An 18,993-nucleotide genomic window follows, 5' to 3' on the forward strand; every position below is an offset into this window, starting at 1 on the left:
AAAGTTTTTAAAACATATGTGGAGATAATCCCATGGTTTTTCGTCTTCTTATGGGAATAACAACATGATTTTTTCTTAGATACAAGTACATCAAATTGTATTAATAGTTTTTTGTTTTGTTTTGTTTTGTTTTTTAGGGCCGTGCTTACAGCATATGGAAGTTCCCAGGCTAGGGGTCAAATCAGAGCTACAGCTGCCAGCCTACGCCACAGCTACAGCAACGTGGGATCCAAGCTGCATCTGTGGACTACACCTCAGCTCATGGCAACCCCAGATCCCTGACCCACTGAGTGAGGCCAGGGATTGAACCTTCATCCTTATGAATACTAGTCAAATTCATTTCTCTGCACCACAATGGGACTCCTAGATTTCTTAATGTTGAACCATCTTTGCATTCCTATAACTCCCCACTTGGTCATGGTTTATACCTTAATCTTTTGTTTGCTAAATTTTGGATTCTTAAATCCGTATTTGTGAATTACATTGTTCTATAATTTTATGTATATTTAATTGACTTGCAGTTAACCTGCATTATAGAAAGAATTTAGAAGTTTACCTTCATTTTTCTCCACTCTGAAACAATTTATGTAGCAATAGCACTGTTTTTTAACTATTTGGTAAAATTATCTTGTGAAACCATCTGAACTTGGTGGGGTTTTTTTGTTTTGTTTTTATTTTTATGGCCACACCCATGGCATATGGACATTCCCAGGCCAGGGATTGAATCTGAGATGTAGCTGTGAACTATGCTACAGCTGCAGCAATGCCAGATCCTTTAACCCCCTGCACTGGGCCAGGGATCAAACCTGAGTCACTACAAATCAGATTCTTTATCCACTACTCCACAGTGGGAACTCCTGAGCTTGGTATTTTGATGTGGGATAGTTTTTGATAACACTCTATTTTTCTTCCTTGAAGTTAGTTTAACTTTTTATCTTAGGAGGGTCAATTTTGCTCAACTATTTTCTTAAGACATTATCCATTTCATTAGGGTTACAATTTTTGTGTAGTACTATGTATGTAAAAGGACTCTTTTATGACTTTCTGGCTTTCTCCATATTAATAGCCACTTTTCTGTTGTCATTTCTTATTCTATATATTTCTGCTTTCTCCTCCCCACACACTTTTTAAAATTAAATTTGCTGGTGGCGGAGTTCCCATCATGGTGCAGCAGTTAATGAATCTGACTAGGAAACATGAAGCTGCAGGTTCCATTCCTGATCTTGCTCAGTGGGTTAAGGATCCCATGTTGCCCTGAGCTGTGGTGTGGGTCGCAGATGCAGCTTGGATCCCGAGTTGCTGTGGCTGTGGCGTAGGCTGGTGGCTACAGCTCCGATTCAACCCCTAGCCTGGGAACCTCCATATGCCATGGGAGCAGCCCTAGAAAAGGGAAAAAAAAATTGCTAGTGGCTTGTCTATTTTCTGACTTTAATCAAAGAAACTGAATTTTATTTATTTTGATCTACTGTTTTCTAGTTCTCTACTTTGTTACTTCCTGCTTTTTTCTTATTTTCTTCCTTATAATTGCTTTTGTTCTTTTTCTAACTTAAATTGGGAATTTAAATACTTTTAATTCAGTTTAATTCATTGTTTAATTTTATCAATATTGGTTTCAGGGCTATGAATTTTCCTTGGATATAAGCATTTTCCTTGGATATATGCCTGACATATATCCCATAGATTCTGATATATAGTAATTTTGTAATTTATCTGGTTCTCTTATACCCAAGCATTGTTAAATATAAGGTTTTAAAGTATTCAGATAGGAGCTCCCATCGTGGCTCAGAGGTTAATGAACCTGACTAGCATCCACAAGGACGTGAGTTCGATCCCTGGCCTTGCCTATTGGGTTTAGGGTCTGGTGTTGCTGTGAGCTGTGGAGTAGGTCGAAGATATGGCTCAGAACCAGCATTGCTATGGCTCTGGCATAGGCTGGCAGCTGCAGCTCCGATTTGACCCCTAGCCTGTGAACCTCCATGTGTCACAGATGCAGCCCTAAAAAGACAAGAAGACAAAAAAAATTATAAAGTGTTCAGATAGAAAATTATGCCAGTTATCATATTATTGTACCTCAGGTCCAAAATCACTCTTCATTGCCCGCTCTGTGAAAATGGACATGGGCCCTTTAAATATTGTACTTTTGCCAGTAAGCACAATATTTAGCTCTGACAATAGAGGGCACTGGAGAGACATTGCAGGAGGAATTCCCATTGGCTCATTCAATAGGCTCCTGTAGCCTGGGTAACTCCTCCAGGTCCAGGTTCCTGTGTGTGTGCCTCCTGTCTATTGCCTGCCTCCGTCAGGATACACAGCTGCTCCAGCACCAGGCTCTTGCAATGGCAGCAGATGCTCCAAGGTCTAGCTCCTGCTGTACATAGAAGCCAACACCTAGCCAACAATAGCTTCCCAAGCACTCCCTCTCCTGTAGATTCATAGCAGAATGGCTGTAGTAGGACAATTTCTAAGCACCTTCCAGGACACATTTCTAGCTAGTCCTGGAGAGTGGCTTTCTGGCAATTTCATTGGTGTGGCACAATAGTAAGCACTCTACCATTCACCAAATTGTGTCCATGTCCTCTCTGAGAAGGTCTGGCTCTCAACCCTAGAGGGACTATCCCAGCCCCAAGGGGTATGGCTGCTTTTTAATCAGCCTTTCCTCTGTTCTCTTTTTCATTATTTATTTGGCTGAACCCACAGCATGCAGAAGTTCCTGGGCCAGGGAATGAACCCCGGCCACTGTGGCGACAGAGCCATGCATTGATAATGCCAGATCCTTAACCCACTAGGCCACCAGGGAACTCCTCTGTTCTTTAGAGTTACTTTTTTCCTTCTCAAAACCTGAAATTGGGAGTTCCCATGTGGCTCACCGTATTATGAACCCAACTGGTATCCATGAGGATGCATGTTGGCTAAATCTCTGGCCTTGTTCAGTTGGATAAGGATCCGGCATTGCTGCATGCTGCAGTATAGGTCACGCATGTGGCTCGGATCCCCACTGCAGTGGCTGTGGTGTAGGCCAGCAGCTCTAGCTCTGATTCGACCCCTAGCCTGCAAACTTCCATATGTCATGGATGTGGCCCTGAAAAGCAAAAAAAAAAAAAAAAAAAAAGTTGGGGTGATGTTGATACCAAAACTAAAGAAAAAACATCAAAGGAAAATAACGATAGACAAATATCCCTCTTAAACATATAAACACAGATGCAAAACTACTGAACAAAATTTTAGCAAAGTGAATCCCACAGTATATAAAAAGGACAAACGTCATGATCAAGTCAGATTTACCCAAGGAATACAAGATTGGTTTCATATTTGAAAATCAACCAGTGTAATTCATCATCATAACAAACTAAAAAGGAAAAATCACATGAACCATCTCAATAGATGCCCCCCAAAGTGCATTTGACAAACCATTCTTTTGGTTGTTGTTGTTATTTATTTGCTAAAAAGTAAAAGTCATTTTCAAAGTTATCAAAACAAAAAAGTCTTGGAGTTCCCGTTGTGGCGCAGGTGGCGCAGTGATTAACAAACCCAACTAGGAACCATGAGGTTGCAGGTTCGATCCCTGGCCTTGCTCAGTGGGTTAAGGATCCGGCATTGCCGTGAGCTGTGGTGTAGGTTGCAGACACGGCTCGGATCCCAAGTTGCTGTGGCTCTGGTGTAGGCCAGTGGCTACAGCTCTGATTAGAACCCTGGCCTGGGAACCTCCATATGCCACGAGTATGGCCCTAGAAATGGCAAAAAGACAAAAAATTTAAAAAAATAAAATAAACCAAATGTCTCACAATTACCTTTTCACAAGTTCATTGCCTTGTTTGTTAGCTCGAGTCAGAAGTAATTGCATATTTGGTTGGGAGACCATCTGGTGTCAGTGACTATTTTGTTTATTATAGTTGATTTGCAGTGTTGTGTCAATTTTTGCTGTATAGCATAGTGACCCAGTCAGATACATATATATATGTATATTCTTTTTCTCATACTATTTTCCATCATGTTCTATCCCCCCCAAAAATTGGATATAGTTCCCTGTGCTGTACAGTAGGACCTCATTGCTTATCCATTCTAAATATAATAGTTTGCATCTACTAGCCTTAAACTCCTCATCCATCCCATTTCTTCCCCCCTACCTTTTAGCAACCACAAGAGGTAATCTATGAGTCTGTTTTAGTTTTGTAGATAGGTTTATTTGTGCCATTTTTTATTCCACTTGTGATATATAGTATTTGTCTCTCCTTCTGACTTCACCTAGTATGAGAATCTCTAGTTCCATCCATGTTCCTGCAAATGGCATTATTTTGTTCTTTTTTATTGCTGAGTAGTATTCCATTGGGTATATGTACCACATCTTCTTAATCCATTCAGCTGTCAATGGACATTTAGGTTGTTTCCAGGCCTTGACTATTGTGAATAGTGCTGCAGTGAACATAGGGGTGCATGTATCTTTTCAAGTTATAGTTTTTCCAGATGTATACCCAGGAGGGGGATTGCTAGATCACATAGTAGTTCTGTATTCAGATTCCTGAGGAACTTCTGTTTTCCATTGTGATTGTACCAGTTTACGTTCTCACCAACAGTGTGGGAGGGTTCCCTTTTCTCCACACCCTTTCCAGCATTTGTTATTTGTAGACTTATTAATGATGGCCATTCTGACTGGTGTGAGGTGGTACCTCAATGTAATTTTGATTTGCATTTCTTTAATAATAGTAATGCTGAGCATTTTTTCATGTGCCTACTGGCCATGCATATGTTTTCTTTGGAGAAATGTCTGTTTAGGTCTTTGGCCCATTTTTTCAATTGGATTGTTTGGTTTTTTGTTGCTGAGTTGTTTGTGTATTTTGGAGATTAGGCCCTTGTCGGCTGCATTATTTGCAAAGATTTTCTCCCATTCCATGGGTTGTCTTTTCATTTTTTTGATGGTGTCCTTTGCTGTGCAAATGCTTTTGAGTTTAATTAGGTCCCATTGGTTTATTTTTGGTTTTATTGTCATTATTAACAATATGAAACACAGAGTTCCTGTTGTGGTTCAGCAGGTTAAGAACTCAACACAGTGTCCACGAGGATGTAGGTTCCATCGCTGGCCTTGCTCAATGGGTTAAGTAAGGATCTAGCATTGTCGTAAGCTGTGGCATAGGTTGTAGGTACATCTCGGATCTGGTGTTGCTGTGGCTATGGCCTAGGCCCACACAGCTCAGGTTTGACCCCTAGTCCAGGAACTTCCATATGCCGCAGGTGTGGCCCTAAAAGGAAATAAAAATATGGAACACTTCATGAATCTGGGTAGCATCCTTGCTCAGGAGCATGCCAATCTTCTCTGCATTGTTCCAGTTTTAGTGTGTGCTGTTGAAGCAAGCAGTGGCAAACCATTCTTGATTAAAAAAAAATAATCAAAAAACAAAACAGGGGGTTCCTATTGTGGCATAGTAGAAACGAATCCGACTAGTACCCATGAGGAGGCAGGTTCAATCCCTGGCCTTGCTCAGTGTGTCAGGATCCAGTGCTGCCGTGGCTGTGCCATAGACCAGCAGCTATAGCTCTGATTCGACCCTGGGAACTTCCACATGTCTCGTGTGCAGCCCTAAAAGAAGAAAAAAAGAGCGAAAAACAACCTCTTAGTAAACTATAAATGGAAAGGAACTTCCTCAATTTAAAAAGGACATTTAGGGAATTCCCTGGTAGCTCAGCAGATTAAGGATCCAGAGATGTCGCTGCTGTGGCTCAGATCGCTGCTGTGGTGCAGGTCTGATCCCTACCCTGGGAACTTCCACATGCAAATGTTGTGGCTTAAATAAATAAACATAAAGGACATCTGGGAGTTCCCCAGAGGCATAGCAGTGAAGGATTCAGCATTGTCACTGCTGTGGCTTGGGTTTGATCCCTGGCCTAGGACCTTCTGCATGCCAAGTTGCAAGGCCAAAAATAAAAATTAAAAATAAAAAGATAGGAGTTCCCATCGTGGCTCAGTGGTTAAAAAAATCTGACTGGGAACCATGAGGTTGCGGGTTCAATCCTTGGCCCCACTCAGTGGGTTAAGGAACCGGCGTTGCCGTGAGCTGTGGTGTAGGTTGCAGACGAGGCTCGGATCCCGAGTTGCTGTGGCTCTGGTGTAGGCTGGCAGCTACAGCTCCAATTCGACCCCTAGCCTGGAAACTTCCATATGCCTCGGGAGCTGCACTAGAAAAGACAAAAAGACAAAAAATAAAAATAAAAATAAATAAAGAGAAATATAATCAAATTAAAAGGACATCTATTAAAAACCTACAGCTAACTTCTTACAATTCAAATAACAAAAAGAAAAGCTACATTTAAAAATGGGCAAAAGGAAGCTCCCACTGTGATGCAATGGGATTGGGTGGCATCTCTAAAGTGCTACTACACAGGTTTGATCCCTGCCCTACACAGCAGGTTAAAGAATTTGGCATTTCTGCAGCTGCGGTGTAGGAAATTCCATATGCCTCGGGGAAGCCAAAAAAGAAAAAGATAAATAATAATAAAAATTTTTAAAAAAATGGACAAAGGACTTGAACCACCACTTCTCCAAGGAATAGTAATAACGGGCCAACATGCCCATGTACAGATGTTCAATGTCACCAGTCATTAAAGAAATACAACTCAACACCACAGTGAGATGCCACTGCACAGGCAATAAGGTGGCTATAATAATAATAACAACAACAACAATGACCCAAGTTGCAACAATAGCAAGCGTTGTCCAGGATGTGGAGAAATTGGAACCCCCATGCATTGCTGATGAGAAGGTAAAATGATATAGCCACAGTGGAAAACAGTCTGGTGATTCCCCAGTAAATTAAACATAGAGTTACCATATGACCCATGTCCAAACAAAAATGTGTATGTGAATATTCATAATGCAGCATTCATGATAGTCAAAAGGTAGAAACAGGAGTTCCCTTCATGGCTCAGTGGAAATGAATCTGACTAGCATCCATGAGGATGCAGGTTCGATCCCTGGCCTTGCTCAGTGGGTTAAGGATCTGACATGGTTGTGGCTGTGGTGTAGGCTGGCAGCTACAGCTCGATTTGACCTCTAGCCTGGAAACCTCCATGTGCTGCAGGTGTGGCAAAAAAAAAAAAAAAAAAAAAAAAAAAGTAGAAACAACACAAATGTCTATCAACAGATGAATGAATATATGAAATGTATAATAAAATCCACAATAAAATTTTATTCTTTTTTTTTTTTTTTTTTTGTCTTTTTGCCATTTCTTGGGCCGCTCCCGCGGCATATGGAGGTTCCCAGGCTACGGGTCGAATCGGAGCTGTAGCCACCAGCCTATGCCAGAGCCACAGCAACACGGGATCTGAGCCGCATCTGCGACCCACACCACAGCTCAAGGCAATGCCAGATCCTCAACCCACTGAGTGAGGCCAGGGATCGAACCCCAAACCTCATGGATCCTAGTCGGATTCGTTAACCACTGCGCCACGACAGGTACTCCAAAATATTACTCTTTCACAAAAGGAACGAAGTACTTATTCCTGCTAAATGAAAGAAGCCAGACACCAAAGATCACTTGTAATATGACTCAATTTATACAAAATATCCAGAATAGGTATATTCATGGAGATAAAAAGCATTTTAGAGGCTGCCAGGGGCTTGGAGGACGAGCAATGGGGAGGGACTTAATGGGTACCAGGTTTCCTTTTGGGGTGATTAATATATTCAGGAACTAGATAGTAATAATGGCTGCAAAACATGAATGTTTTCTTTTTTTAAAGTTTTTTTTTTGTCCTGTCTTTTTTTATTTTTTAGGTCCACACCCGTGGCATATGGAGGTTCCCACAGCATTGCTGTGTGAGACTCTGGAGGATTGGCTGCTGGCTTTCCAGAGTATGCCTTATTTTATATTTTTTGCCTTTTAGGGCTGTATCTGCCGCATATGGAGGTTCCCAGGCTAGGGGTCAAATCAGAGCTGCAGCTGCCAGCCTATGCCACAGCCACAGCAACGCCAGATCCTTAACACCGAGCGAGGCCAGGGATTGATTCTGTGTCCTCATGGATCCTAGTCGGGTTCTTTAACCGCTGAGCCATGACAGAAACTCCTTAAATTTTTTATGATTGTTGATTTACAGTGTCTTGTCAATTTCTGCTGTACAGCAAAGTGACCCAGTTATACATTTAGATATTCTTTTTTTCACATTATCCTCCATCATGCTCCATCACAAGTAATCATACTTCCCTGTGCCATACAGCAGTATCTCATTGCTTATCCATTCCAAATGCAGTAGTTTGCATCTACTAACCCCAAACCCCCAGTCCCTCCCACTCCTTCCCCCTAAAACATGAGTGTTCTTAATGCCCCTGAATTGTACACTTTAAAAATGCCAACCACCACGTTATGTATATTTAGCTGCACTATTTAAAAATAAGCCTACAGCTGGCATTATACTTGATGGGGAAGAATGGATGCTTTTCCCTTAAGAAAAGGAACAAATAAGGATGTCTGCTCTTACCACTTCCATTCAACATTATAATGCTACTAATCAGCGAAATTAGGCAAGGAAAAGAAAAGCAACACATACCGACCGGAAAAGAAGTAAAAATCTCTTTATTCACAGACAACAGGATCATCTAGTTAGTAAAGCCAATGGAATCTCTAAAAGAGCTACCAGAAGGGACAAATGTTTTAGCAAGATTACGTGATACAAGATCAACAACCAGAAGTCAACTGTATTTCTATTTACTAGCAACAACAAACAGTAATTGGAATTATAAAAACAATACTGTTTTTGATAATACCAAAAAATAAAGTCCTAGGGATACATCTGAAAAAAGATATGCAAAACTTATGCACATAAAAGTACAGAGCATTGAAGAATTCTCTGTGGCTTGGCAAGTTAAGGATCTGGCATTGTCACTGCTGTGGTTCAGGTTGCTGCTGTGGCTCTGGTTACTGCTGTGGCATGGGTTCAGTCCCTGCCCCCAGGAACTTCCACATGCCTCAGGAATGGTCAAAAAGAATAACATATGACAAACCCTTATTACTCAATGTAAAAAGACATATAATCCATGGGAGTTCTCACAGAGGGAGTTGTGGCACAGTGGAAACAAATACGACTGGGAACCATGACGTTACAGGTTTGATCCCTGCCCTTGCTCAGTGGGTTAAGGACCCTGGATTGCTGTGGCTGTGGTGTAGGCTGGCAGCTGTAGCTCCGATTTGATCCCTAGCCTGGGAACCTCCATATGTGGCGGGTGCAGCCCTAAAAAGCAAAAAAAAAAAAAAAAAAAAAAAAAAGACAAGACATATAATCCAATTTAAAATGAACAAAGGATCTGAGTAGACATTTTCCCAAAATGAGATATACAAATGCTCAATAAGCACATGAAAAGATACTGAACATTATTAATCATTAGGGAAATGCAAATCAAAACCTCAATGAGATAACTTACACACCCAAAATGGCTTCATCGTTTTATATATTTATGAATTGCTTGTGGGAGTATAAAACAGTATAGCTGTTTTGGAAAATACAGTTTGCCAATTGCTCAGAAACTTAAACCCAGAGTTACCATATGACCAAGCAATTTCACTGCTAGGTGTATACCCAGAACATCTGAAAACGTACATTCACACAAAAACTTGGACATGAATGTTCCTAACAGCTGTATTCGTAATAGCCAAAAAAGTGGAAACAAATGTTCATTGACTGTTATACAGATAAACAAGATGTAGTATATCCACACAATGGAATATTATTCAGTCATAAAAATGAATGAATATGCTACAACTTGGATGAGCCATGAAAACATAGTGAAAGAAGCCAGCCTATGAATCAATTTGTATAAAATGTCCATTAGCAACTTTCAAATATGCAATAAAGTATTATAAACTGTAGCCACCATGGTCTACTTTACCTCCTCATGACTTATTTTATAACTGGAAGTTTGTACCTTTTGACTCCTTCACCCATTTTGCTAACACCTCAACTACTGCCTCTGGTTCTTATCTGTTCTCTATGAGTTTCATCATTTTTTTTTCTTAGATTCCATATGTAAGTGAGACCATATGGTATTTATCTTTCTCTGAATTATCTCGCATAACAAAATACCTTCAAGGCCCACTCATGTTGTCACAGAAGACAAGACCTCCTTTTTTTTTTTTTTTTTTTTTGTCTTTTTTGCCATTTCTTGGGCTGCTCCCACAGCACATGGAGGTTCCCAGGCTAGGGGTCTAATCGGAGCTGTAGCTGTCAGCCTACGCCAGAGCCACAGCAATGTGAGGTCTGAGCTGCGTCTGCGACCTACACCACAGCTCACGGCAACGCCAAATCCTTAACCCACTGAGCAAGGGCAGGGATCGAACCTGCAACCTCATGGTTCCTAGTTGGATTCGTTAACCACTGCGCCACGACGGGAACTCCAAGACCTCCTTTTTTATGGCTGAGTAATACTCCATCACATATATACACATTTTCTTCATTCATCAATGGACATTTAAGTTGTTTATGTATCTTGGCTATTATAAATAGTACTGCAATAAACATGGAAGTACACATATCTTTTTCAAGTTAGTGTTTTCATTTTCTTTGCATAAATACACAGAAGTGGAATTGTTGGATCATATGGTAGTTCTATTCTTAATTTTTTGAGGACTCTCCATACTGTTACTTGAATGCCACACTTTAAATTGGCAAAATATATGGTCTATGAATTATACCTCAATAAAGATGTTATAATGAAGTAGAAAAGCACACACATAAAGAAGGCACCTTTCTATAGAACATCTTAAGTGGATGGGGCGAGGCAGTAAGTTTAGATAGGTTATGCTAGGGATGAAGTAAAGAGGAGTTGACGAAGAGTTCCCATAGGGTTTGGAGCATTGTTATTGGGCTGATTTTACAGATGAGGAAACTAAGCTGTACAGAAACTTAAGGTCATATAGCTAGTATAGGGCAGAAGCTAGATGCTGTGGGGTCCTTAACAGCTACATCACTCTCTCCTGGGAATTTGTGTCTCTGTTCTAAGATAAAGGCAGGGTGGAGAACAGCCATGGCTCAGAATTTCTCAATGACATTGCTTTCTCCTGGTGCCAACTCCTCCGTGCTCTTCAGAAAGCACTCCTCACTTGGGTGCCTACCATCTGTTTAATAGACATTGTGGAAGCCTTGGTTTCTGCAATTTCTAGAGCAAAATTTAGGACAAAGCACCTTTGAAGATATCAGCATGTGGCTTCTCTCCTTCAGGGAAGTGATGAACCGATGTCTGTCTGCCAATGTGAATATTAGCTGAGAATGATCAGATAGAAGGCTTTATGACATAGAGTACCTGCATATCAGAACATTCCCTGAAAACTCATAAAGACGTCATTTGTATACAAGCTCTTTCAGTATTCATGCCTACAGGACAATAATAATTTGTCAGTATAAATTTAATATAGCAGACTTTTATTTCTTACAAGGTACTTGGGTGTTTTCATCTAAGTACAGGGTTTTGTTTGTTGAACATTCATTTTTATCTGGCTAGCAAATGAATACAAGGACAGGAATTTTTGTCTCCATTTTGGACTATTTCTGTGAGCCAGATTCCCACATGTGGGATAATCCTGAGTCATAGGGTATGAACATTCCTGAGGTTTTTGATCTGCGTTCCCAAATTGCTTTGCAAAAAGATTGAACCGAGGTACACTCCCACCACCAGTGTATATATTTAAATGCAAATTCCAAGCTGCACTGAGTCTCTTTCCTAGGTATTTCACTTATCTTTTTTTTTTTTTTTTTTTTAATGCTAAGCAAAAGCTGGTCTAGGATTTTTTTTCTTAAGTCTGATTATAAAAATGGAGCAGATAGTTAAAACAGCTCTTAGGCAGAAATAAGCTTTAAAAAGGCCCAAGCAGAGTGATGAAAATGTTAAGGCATCATAGCAAGAAGCACAGTTCTCAAGGGACCATTAACAATTGGCTTAGATTGGGATAGCAACCGCCAAGAATGTCGGGCGTGGTCAGTGTACCAAATTCTAGTTTAGAAAAAGCAGGCTATTTTATTTATTTCTATTTCACTTTGTTCTAAAGACGATTTAAGATACTTAAAGGCAGGCTCTTGAGAAGTAGCGTGGTGTGTGAAAAATCAATCCTGTGAAAATGAAACAAACTCACGCCCCCTGAACTAGTCCGCGCTTATCTCTCCCTGCACCGGATGCCTCGCCTCTATAATCTGAGTTCAGTTTGCAGCCACAGTGACCGCCTCTATGTGTAATAATGGGGCACAGAGATTTTAGGGAGTTTGGGGGTTGGGCAGCAGGCAACGGGAAGTCCAGACTCGGGGTACCAACCCATTGAACTCTGCACAAATGCTGGGACTTCAACCTTCAGCCACGAGTCCCCTTCCGCCAGTTTTTTAGGAACCCGCCTGCGAGTCTTCCTTCTCTGTGCCCCCGCCCGCCCACCCGCATCTACCAGAAAGAGAAAGAGCTGACGCCCGCAAAGGAGTCAGAAACTCGATTTCGCCCCTTTCTACTTCTCCCTTCTCACTTTTGTTCTTCCATTCCTTCTCTCTCTCTTTCTTCTCTTTCTTCTCCTCCTCTTCTCTCTCCCTCCTCCACGCCTGCTTCCCCAGCCTCTTCTCCCGGACTAATCCCCCCATCACCCCCTTTCCACCGGTTCAGAGCCCCCCTCCCCTCTCCAGCTCTCCTCTCTTTCCCTCCCCTCCGCCCGCGGCCCCGCCCGCAGCCAATCAGCGCGCGGCCTCCTGCGGCCCCGCCCTCCCCGGCGGTTCCGGGCGGGCCCGGCGAAGCCCAGGCCACGGGTTCGGAGGGCGGCGCCGCGGGGCGGGGGCCGATGGGGCCTGGCGGACCGGCGGCGCTGGTGCGGGGCTTGCCTGGGCGCGCGTGTGCGGGGCTGTGAGGGGGTGAGGCGGGCGCTGCGGCCCGCCCGGGATGGGCCAGCTCCGGCCTGGCGGGGCCGAGCCGGAGGCGAGGGCGGTGCGCGGGCCAGGCCTGCCAGGCAGGCGGCCCGGGGACTGAGGTGGGCGCGGAGGAAGGGGCCGAGCCAAGGCGGTGGGTGGAGCGGCGAGGGGGGCGGAGGCTGGGCCGCGGCGGGCGAGCGGAGCGGCGCGCCTGGCCGGAGCTCGGCGGCAGCGGCAGCGGCAGCGGCGGCGCCTGAGGAAGCAGAGGCGGCGGCGGGCCCGGACGAGCGCCCGGAGGTGGCGGACGAGGCGCCGGGGGCCCCCATGGGCGGGTGTGTGGGCGCCCAGCACGACTCCTCGGGCAGCCTCAACGAGAACTCGGAGGGCACCGGAGGTAGGTGAGCGCCAGGGGGCAGCCTCGGCCCCCCATTGTTCCCGGCCAGGCCCGGCCACCTGTCCTGGCCCCTGCGGGCCCGCGGGCCGCGCGGCCGGGGCCCCCGAGCCCCTTTGTCATCTCCTCCTCCACGTCACTCCCCGCGCTCCGCTTCCGGCCGGCCGCGGGGTCGCCCCCTTTTTCTCTCCCGCCCCCGAAAAAAAGCCCTCCGCGCGCCGGGGATGTCGCCCTCGGCCTCTCGACCCCACCGCCTCGGCTCGGGAAACTCGGACCAGAAACTGCCTCTCAGGCCACCTCACTCCCTTTCCAGCCCGTTTAATTATTCAGGAACTGGATGGCGGCGCTGGGGTTGCAGAAAAACGAATTGATGGGGGTGGGGGGTGGGGAGGGGAGCCTAATGCATTCCCTCCGACGGGCCCCGCCACATCTCTCCGCACCCGTCCTTGTTCAGCAGAGTTGGCTGGTCTCAGCTTTCCTGAGTTTCAGATGACAGCTGCCCTGGTTGGTTCCAATTTGGCCATTTAAACCTGCAAGTTTCTGGAGCTCGGCTGGGGAAGTCTCAAGTGGCCACAGGCAGTGTTTTAACGAGGGGTGGGGAAACGGTCTGCCGGAGTTAAAACGTGGCTTCTTGCTGCAGCTTGGGGGTGTTGGGCCAGTGCGCTGTCGGGGTGGGCTAGTCAAATTCCCAACCGTCTTACGTAAAGGAAAATATGTAGGATAAACGTACAAATACCTGAGTCCGACTTACCCCAATAGGATCGGTACTTTAAAAGTTTTTGTAACACGGAACGCGCTTCTACTTTATTGTAAATAGCAGCTTGCTGAGGAGAGATCTTTTAATTCAATCGGTGTTGCAGTGTAGCAAAATAACAATACAATTAATTTTTACCTGTGCTTAAGTGATCTCTTGAGGATTCCATTCTATAGCTTGTGTAGAGGACGGAGAGTTAGTTGAAGAAGAAATAGCTTTTAGGAATAGCGAAGATGACAGTGTTGGTTTTGTTCCAGCCTTATGTTGGATGTCTCAAATGTGGGGCATACTTGAAAGTTTCCTAAACTAAATCGTTTGGGGCTGGGTGGATTTACAACTTTTTCTTAACGTGCTAGCATTGAGGCCAGTTGCTTGCCTCTCACTAAGCTCCATCTATAAACCGTGTACACCTAACTTTTGGCTGATGAATTTCCTGAATTAATGATGTTTAGCCTTGCCACTTCATTAAAATGTATGGGCATCCTGGATGACTAAATCCTGGGCACATAGTTTGAGAACTCAGTGAAGGGTCTTGGGGAAAAAAAAAAAAAAAAGGTCCATGAAAATGGTACCTTATAGTACATTTCAAGTGATAGCATGATTCCTTGGCTCATTAACTATAAGATTCTCATTGAAAACAAAGCAGGAAGATAAGAAGGGCATGATTTAAAACAACCTTGGGTTAAGATCATATAGGAGGTCAGAATGATTCTTCTGCCAGTGAGGTGGTCATTAATGGTACAGAACTATAGGTAGTTATTTTTTCATAAGTATGATGTAATGCGCTTGTCATAGGTGGTGTTAGTCCTAATTAACTTTCAAACACTTTTCTCTCATTGGTAATACCCTTGAACCATTTCACTTAAGCTTTTTGGTAGTGTGACTTATGACCAGCCAGTCACTATTAGTTTGGGCTTTTTAAAAAGCAAGATGCATTAGTTTTTGGTAATTTATTACCATTGGTATCTAGTTAGATAGCGGTAGTATCCGTTTCTTTGAGAACTGGGTTCTCTGGATCTTAAGCTATGAGAGTAAGGCTTAGAAAAAAGGATCAGTACCTCTTTATTTTATTTTTTTGGGAGAGAAGGCATGGCCCTGATGTAACAGGTGAAGGAATGACTTGTGTGGGATAAAGGGATTATTCCTGGAATTTATGGAAGCCTTTCTTTTCTCCATTATCATCTTGATAGTTAAAGAGTTAATTGTGGTTTGAAGGAATTAGCTTCAGGTGAATAATTCAGGTAAACGTGTTAAATAGTTTCTTGCTTATTGTAGTAGATATTTGTTGGGAAGGGAAGGACGTTTTCCTAAGGGATGTTGGCATAAACCTCTCACTTTTCACACGTATCGTTAATCTGGATATTTTGAGCTATGAAAAGTTTTTTTGTCAATATGGAGTAAAATACAGTCTTCCAATGCTTATCATGACAGATTTAAGCTTTTCAGGACAGATTTAAGCTTTTCAGGACAGATTTAATTACATGTACAGTGTTATGCAAACATCACCATTTTAGAATGGCTTCACATTCAGTATATCAGCCAGACTTAGTATAAAATTACTTTTTTAAAAAATCTTCTTGGTTTTTTGAGATACTATACTTTCTCTTTTCCTCTGAATATGTCTCAAAAGTATGCAAATAATTTTGTGTTATTGAGAAAAACTTCTAAGTGGATTACTTCTTTGAAGGAATTTGGGAAATTTTTGTAAAAGATTATAAAATATGGAAATGGCCTAATTCACATTATAAGATTTGTATTATCGTTTGGGGATCATTTGTAGTTTCTTATGGCATCATACCTTGCCTAGAATTCAGTTTTAGAGTTTCAGCTACTTTTTTTTTTTTTTTTTTGACTGTACCTGTGGCATATGGAAGTTCCCCAGTCATGGATTGAATCCAACCTGCAGCTGCAAATTACGTTACAGCTTAACCCACTGGGCGGGGGCCAGGGATCAAACCAGAGCCTTGGCAGCCACCTGAGCTGCTGTAGTCAGATCCTTAATCTACTTTGCCGAAGTGGCAACTCCAAGTTATAGCTACTTTGATGATTTTTTTTTTTTTTTTTTTTTTGGCTGTGCCCAGTGCATGCAGAAGTTCCCAGGTGAGGGATTGAACCCATGCTACAGCAGCGGCCCAGACTGCTGCAGTGACATCACCTGCTGTGCCCCAAGAGAACGCCCCCTTTTTTTTGCTTTTTTTTTTAGGGCCGCACCCTTGGCACATGGAGGTTCCCAGGCTAGGAGTCCAATTGGAGCTGTAGCCGCGGGCCTACATCACAGTCACGGCAACGCCAGATCCGAGCTGCATCTGCGACCTACACTATAGCTCATAGCAACATCGGATCCTTAATCCACCAAGTGAGGCCAGGGATTGAACCCACATCCTCATGGATGCTAGTTAGATTCCTTAACCACTGAGCCATGAAGGGAACTCCTCCCCATCTTTTAAATGTCTAATTTTAATCAAGAAAGATATATTTTAGGGAGTTCCTGCTGTGGTGCAGTGGGTTAATGATCTGGCTTATCTCTGTGGCATTGCAGGTTTGATCCCTGGCTCTCCAGGGCAGTGGATTAAGGATCCGACGATTCTGCAGGTGTGGTTTGGGTTGCAGATGTGGCTCAGATTTGAACCCTGGCCCGGAACCTCCATATACCATGATTGTGGCCAAAAATGGGTGTGTGGGGATTATATTATAGAAGTTATAAAAGATTATTTAACGGTTCTCTCCAAGCTTCCACGCTCCTGGAATTTCCAGTTGTTTTGATATTTAGACATGTTTTGTATGGTTCTCCAACTTATATTGTGGTGCTGAGGTTGTCACGTAGGTTCTCTAGATAAGGCTCTATAGCCCATAGCATTTGCTAAGGAATTAAATCTCTGATGATTTTTTTTTTTTTTTTTTTTTTCCGCTTTTTAGGGCTGCACCTGAGGCATATAGAGATTCCCAGGCTAGGGGTCTAATCAGAGCTACAGCCACCAGCCTATTCCACAGCAATGCAGGATCCAAGCCATATCTGCGACCTACACCACAGCTCACAGCAATGCCGAATCCTTAACCCACTGAGTGGGTCCAGGGATTGAACCAGCAACCTCATGGATACTAGTCAGATTCGTTTCTGCTGTGCCACAATGGGAACTCCCCATCAATCTCCAATGATTTAAAAAAAATAAATATATGGAGAAAAAACAATAGAATGAAATTCATTGAAGACAGCCAGTTACCTTCTTTTCCTATTTTTATCATTTAATGGAAATAAGTTGTGCAAAGTAGATTCTCACTTTCTGGGTGTGTCATTTATTCTGTATATTCAGTGATATCTGAAGGTCACTGTTCCAGGTGGTCACCAGTTTCCAGGTTTACAGGAGGATAACTCTGAATGCTGGACATTGATTTCTTTATTTCAGATTATCTTGAGAATATCATGGCGTTCTTTCGGATATCCATTTATAGCAGCCTTAACACCTACTTGATGAGAACAATGGTTTTTGAATAACAACAGCTACCATTTATCCAGTATTTATTATGTAGCAGGTACTGTGATTATATTCTCATTTAGTCTTCAACAACTCTGGGAGGTCGATAATATCTTTATTTTATAAATGAGTTGAAGTTGGGGAAATTAACTTGATTAACATGGCGTAAATGGCAGAGTCAGAACTTGAACTCAGGGCTGTGGTAAAGAATGCTGTTTTTTTCTTTTTATCTAGTTTCGTTTTATTAAAAGTATAGTAACATAAATATAAAAGTAGCCCTTTCGACCACTTTTAAGTGTACTGTTTAGTGGCATATTCACAGTATGTAACCATCACCACTGTGTATTTCCAAAATTGTCATTACTCCAAACAGACTTTGGATCAGCTAAGCAGTATCTCCTCCTAACCCCTGGTAACCTGTAATCTACGTCTCATTTCTAAATTTGCTTTTTCTAGATAATTCAAATGAGTAGTGTCATACGATATTTGTCACTTTGTTGGTGGTATATTTCACTTAGCAGTTCTTCCAGGTTTATCCTGTTGTATATATTTGTCTTTTTAGGGCCACACCCGAGGCATATGGGAGTTCCCAGGCTAGAGGTTGGATCGGAGCTATAGCTGCCAGCCTACACCACAGCCACAGCAATGCTGGATCTTTAACCCACTGATAGAGGCCAGCGATTGAACTCTCGTCCTCATGAATACTGGTTGGGCTCGTTAACCCCTGGACCACAACGGGAGCTCCCTAGCTGAATAACATTCAGTTGTATGTTTATACCATATTTTGATTATCCCTTCATCTGTTGATGGACATTTAGATTGTTGCCACTTTTTGGCTATTTTTTGTTTTTTTTTTTTTGCTTTTTAGGGCCACACCTGCAGCATATGGAAGTTCCTAGGCTAGGGGTTGAGTCAGAGCAGCAGCTGCCGACCTACACAACAGCTACAGCCTTGCCAGAGCCGAGTCTGTGACCGACACTGCATTGCTTGCGGCAACGCTGGATCCTTAACCCACTGAGTGAGGTCAGGGCTCAAACTCACATCCTCACAGATACTAGTCGGGTCTTTAGCCTGCTGAGCCACAATGGGAACTTCCACTTTTTGGCTGTTTGAATAATACAGCTGTGAACTTTGGTGTACAAATAACAGTTTGAATGCCTGTTTTCAATTCTTTAGGATATATCCTAGGAGAACCTAGGAATTGATAGGTTATATGGCAATCCTAGGTTTACCTTTTTGAGGAACGGCCGAACTTTCGCACAGTGGCAGTTTAAATTTCTACCAGCAACATACAAGGGTTCCAGTTTCTCCACATTTTCACCAACTCTTGTTATTTCCTGTTTTAAAAATTATAGCCTTTCTAGTGAGTGAAAAGACTGGTATCTCATCATAGTTTGGGTTTTCATTTTGTAATGGTTAGTGATGTTGAGCGTCATTTTTTTGGCTGCACTTTTGGCGTGTAGAAATACCTTCCCTGGCCAGGAGTTGAACCAGAGCTGCAGCTGGGGCTTCTGCCACGG

At 43.0% G+C, this 18,993-nt stretch overlaps 1 protein-coding gene and 1 non-coding gene across 2 annotated transcripts in view; one reads left to right on the top strand and one right to left on the bottom strand.

Moving 5' to 3' along the window:
- Positions 1-5,246: 5,246 nt before the first annotated feature.
- LOC146395625 (U6 spliceosomal RNA) lies at positions 5,247-5,348 on the bottom strand. The gene has a single exon (XR_014831664.1). It is a non-coding gene; the product is annotated as a U6 spliceosomal RNA (small nuclear RNA).
- A 7,681-nt stretch (positions 5,349-13,029) lies between these two features.
- The window catches only part of UBTD2 (ubiquitin domain containing 2), a 75,188-nt gene continuing 69,224 nt past the window's right edge, over positions 13,030-18,993 (top strand). Inside the window, exon 1 of the mRNA XM_013990651.3 lies at positions 13,030-13,249. Within this exon, the coding sequence (XP_013846105.2) occupies positions 13,180-13,249 (70 nt within the window). The 5' untranslated portion in view covers positions 13,030-13,179. The remainder of the gene's footprint in view (positions 13,250-18,993) is intronic.

The sequence above is a fragment of the Sus scrofa genome, chromosome 16 (assembly GCF_054392235.1).
Source record: "Sus scrofa isolate SSC_HxYL_T2T_F1_AM1 chromosome 16, Sscrofa_HxYL_maternal_Yorkshire_Landrace_v2.0, whole genome shotgun sequence".
Lineage (NCBI taxonomy): Eukaryota > Metazoa > Chordata > Mammalia > Artiodactyla > Suidae > Sus > Sus scrofa.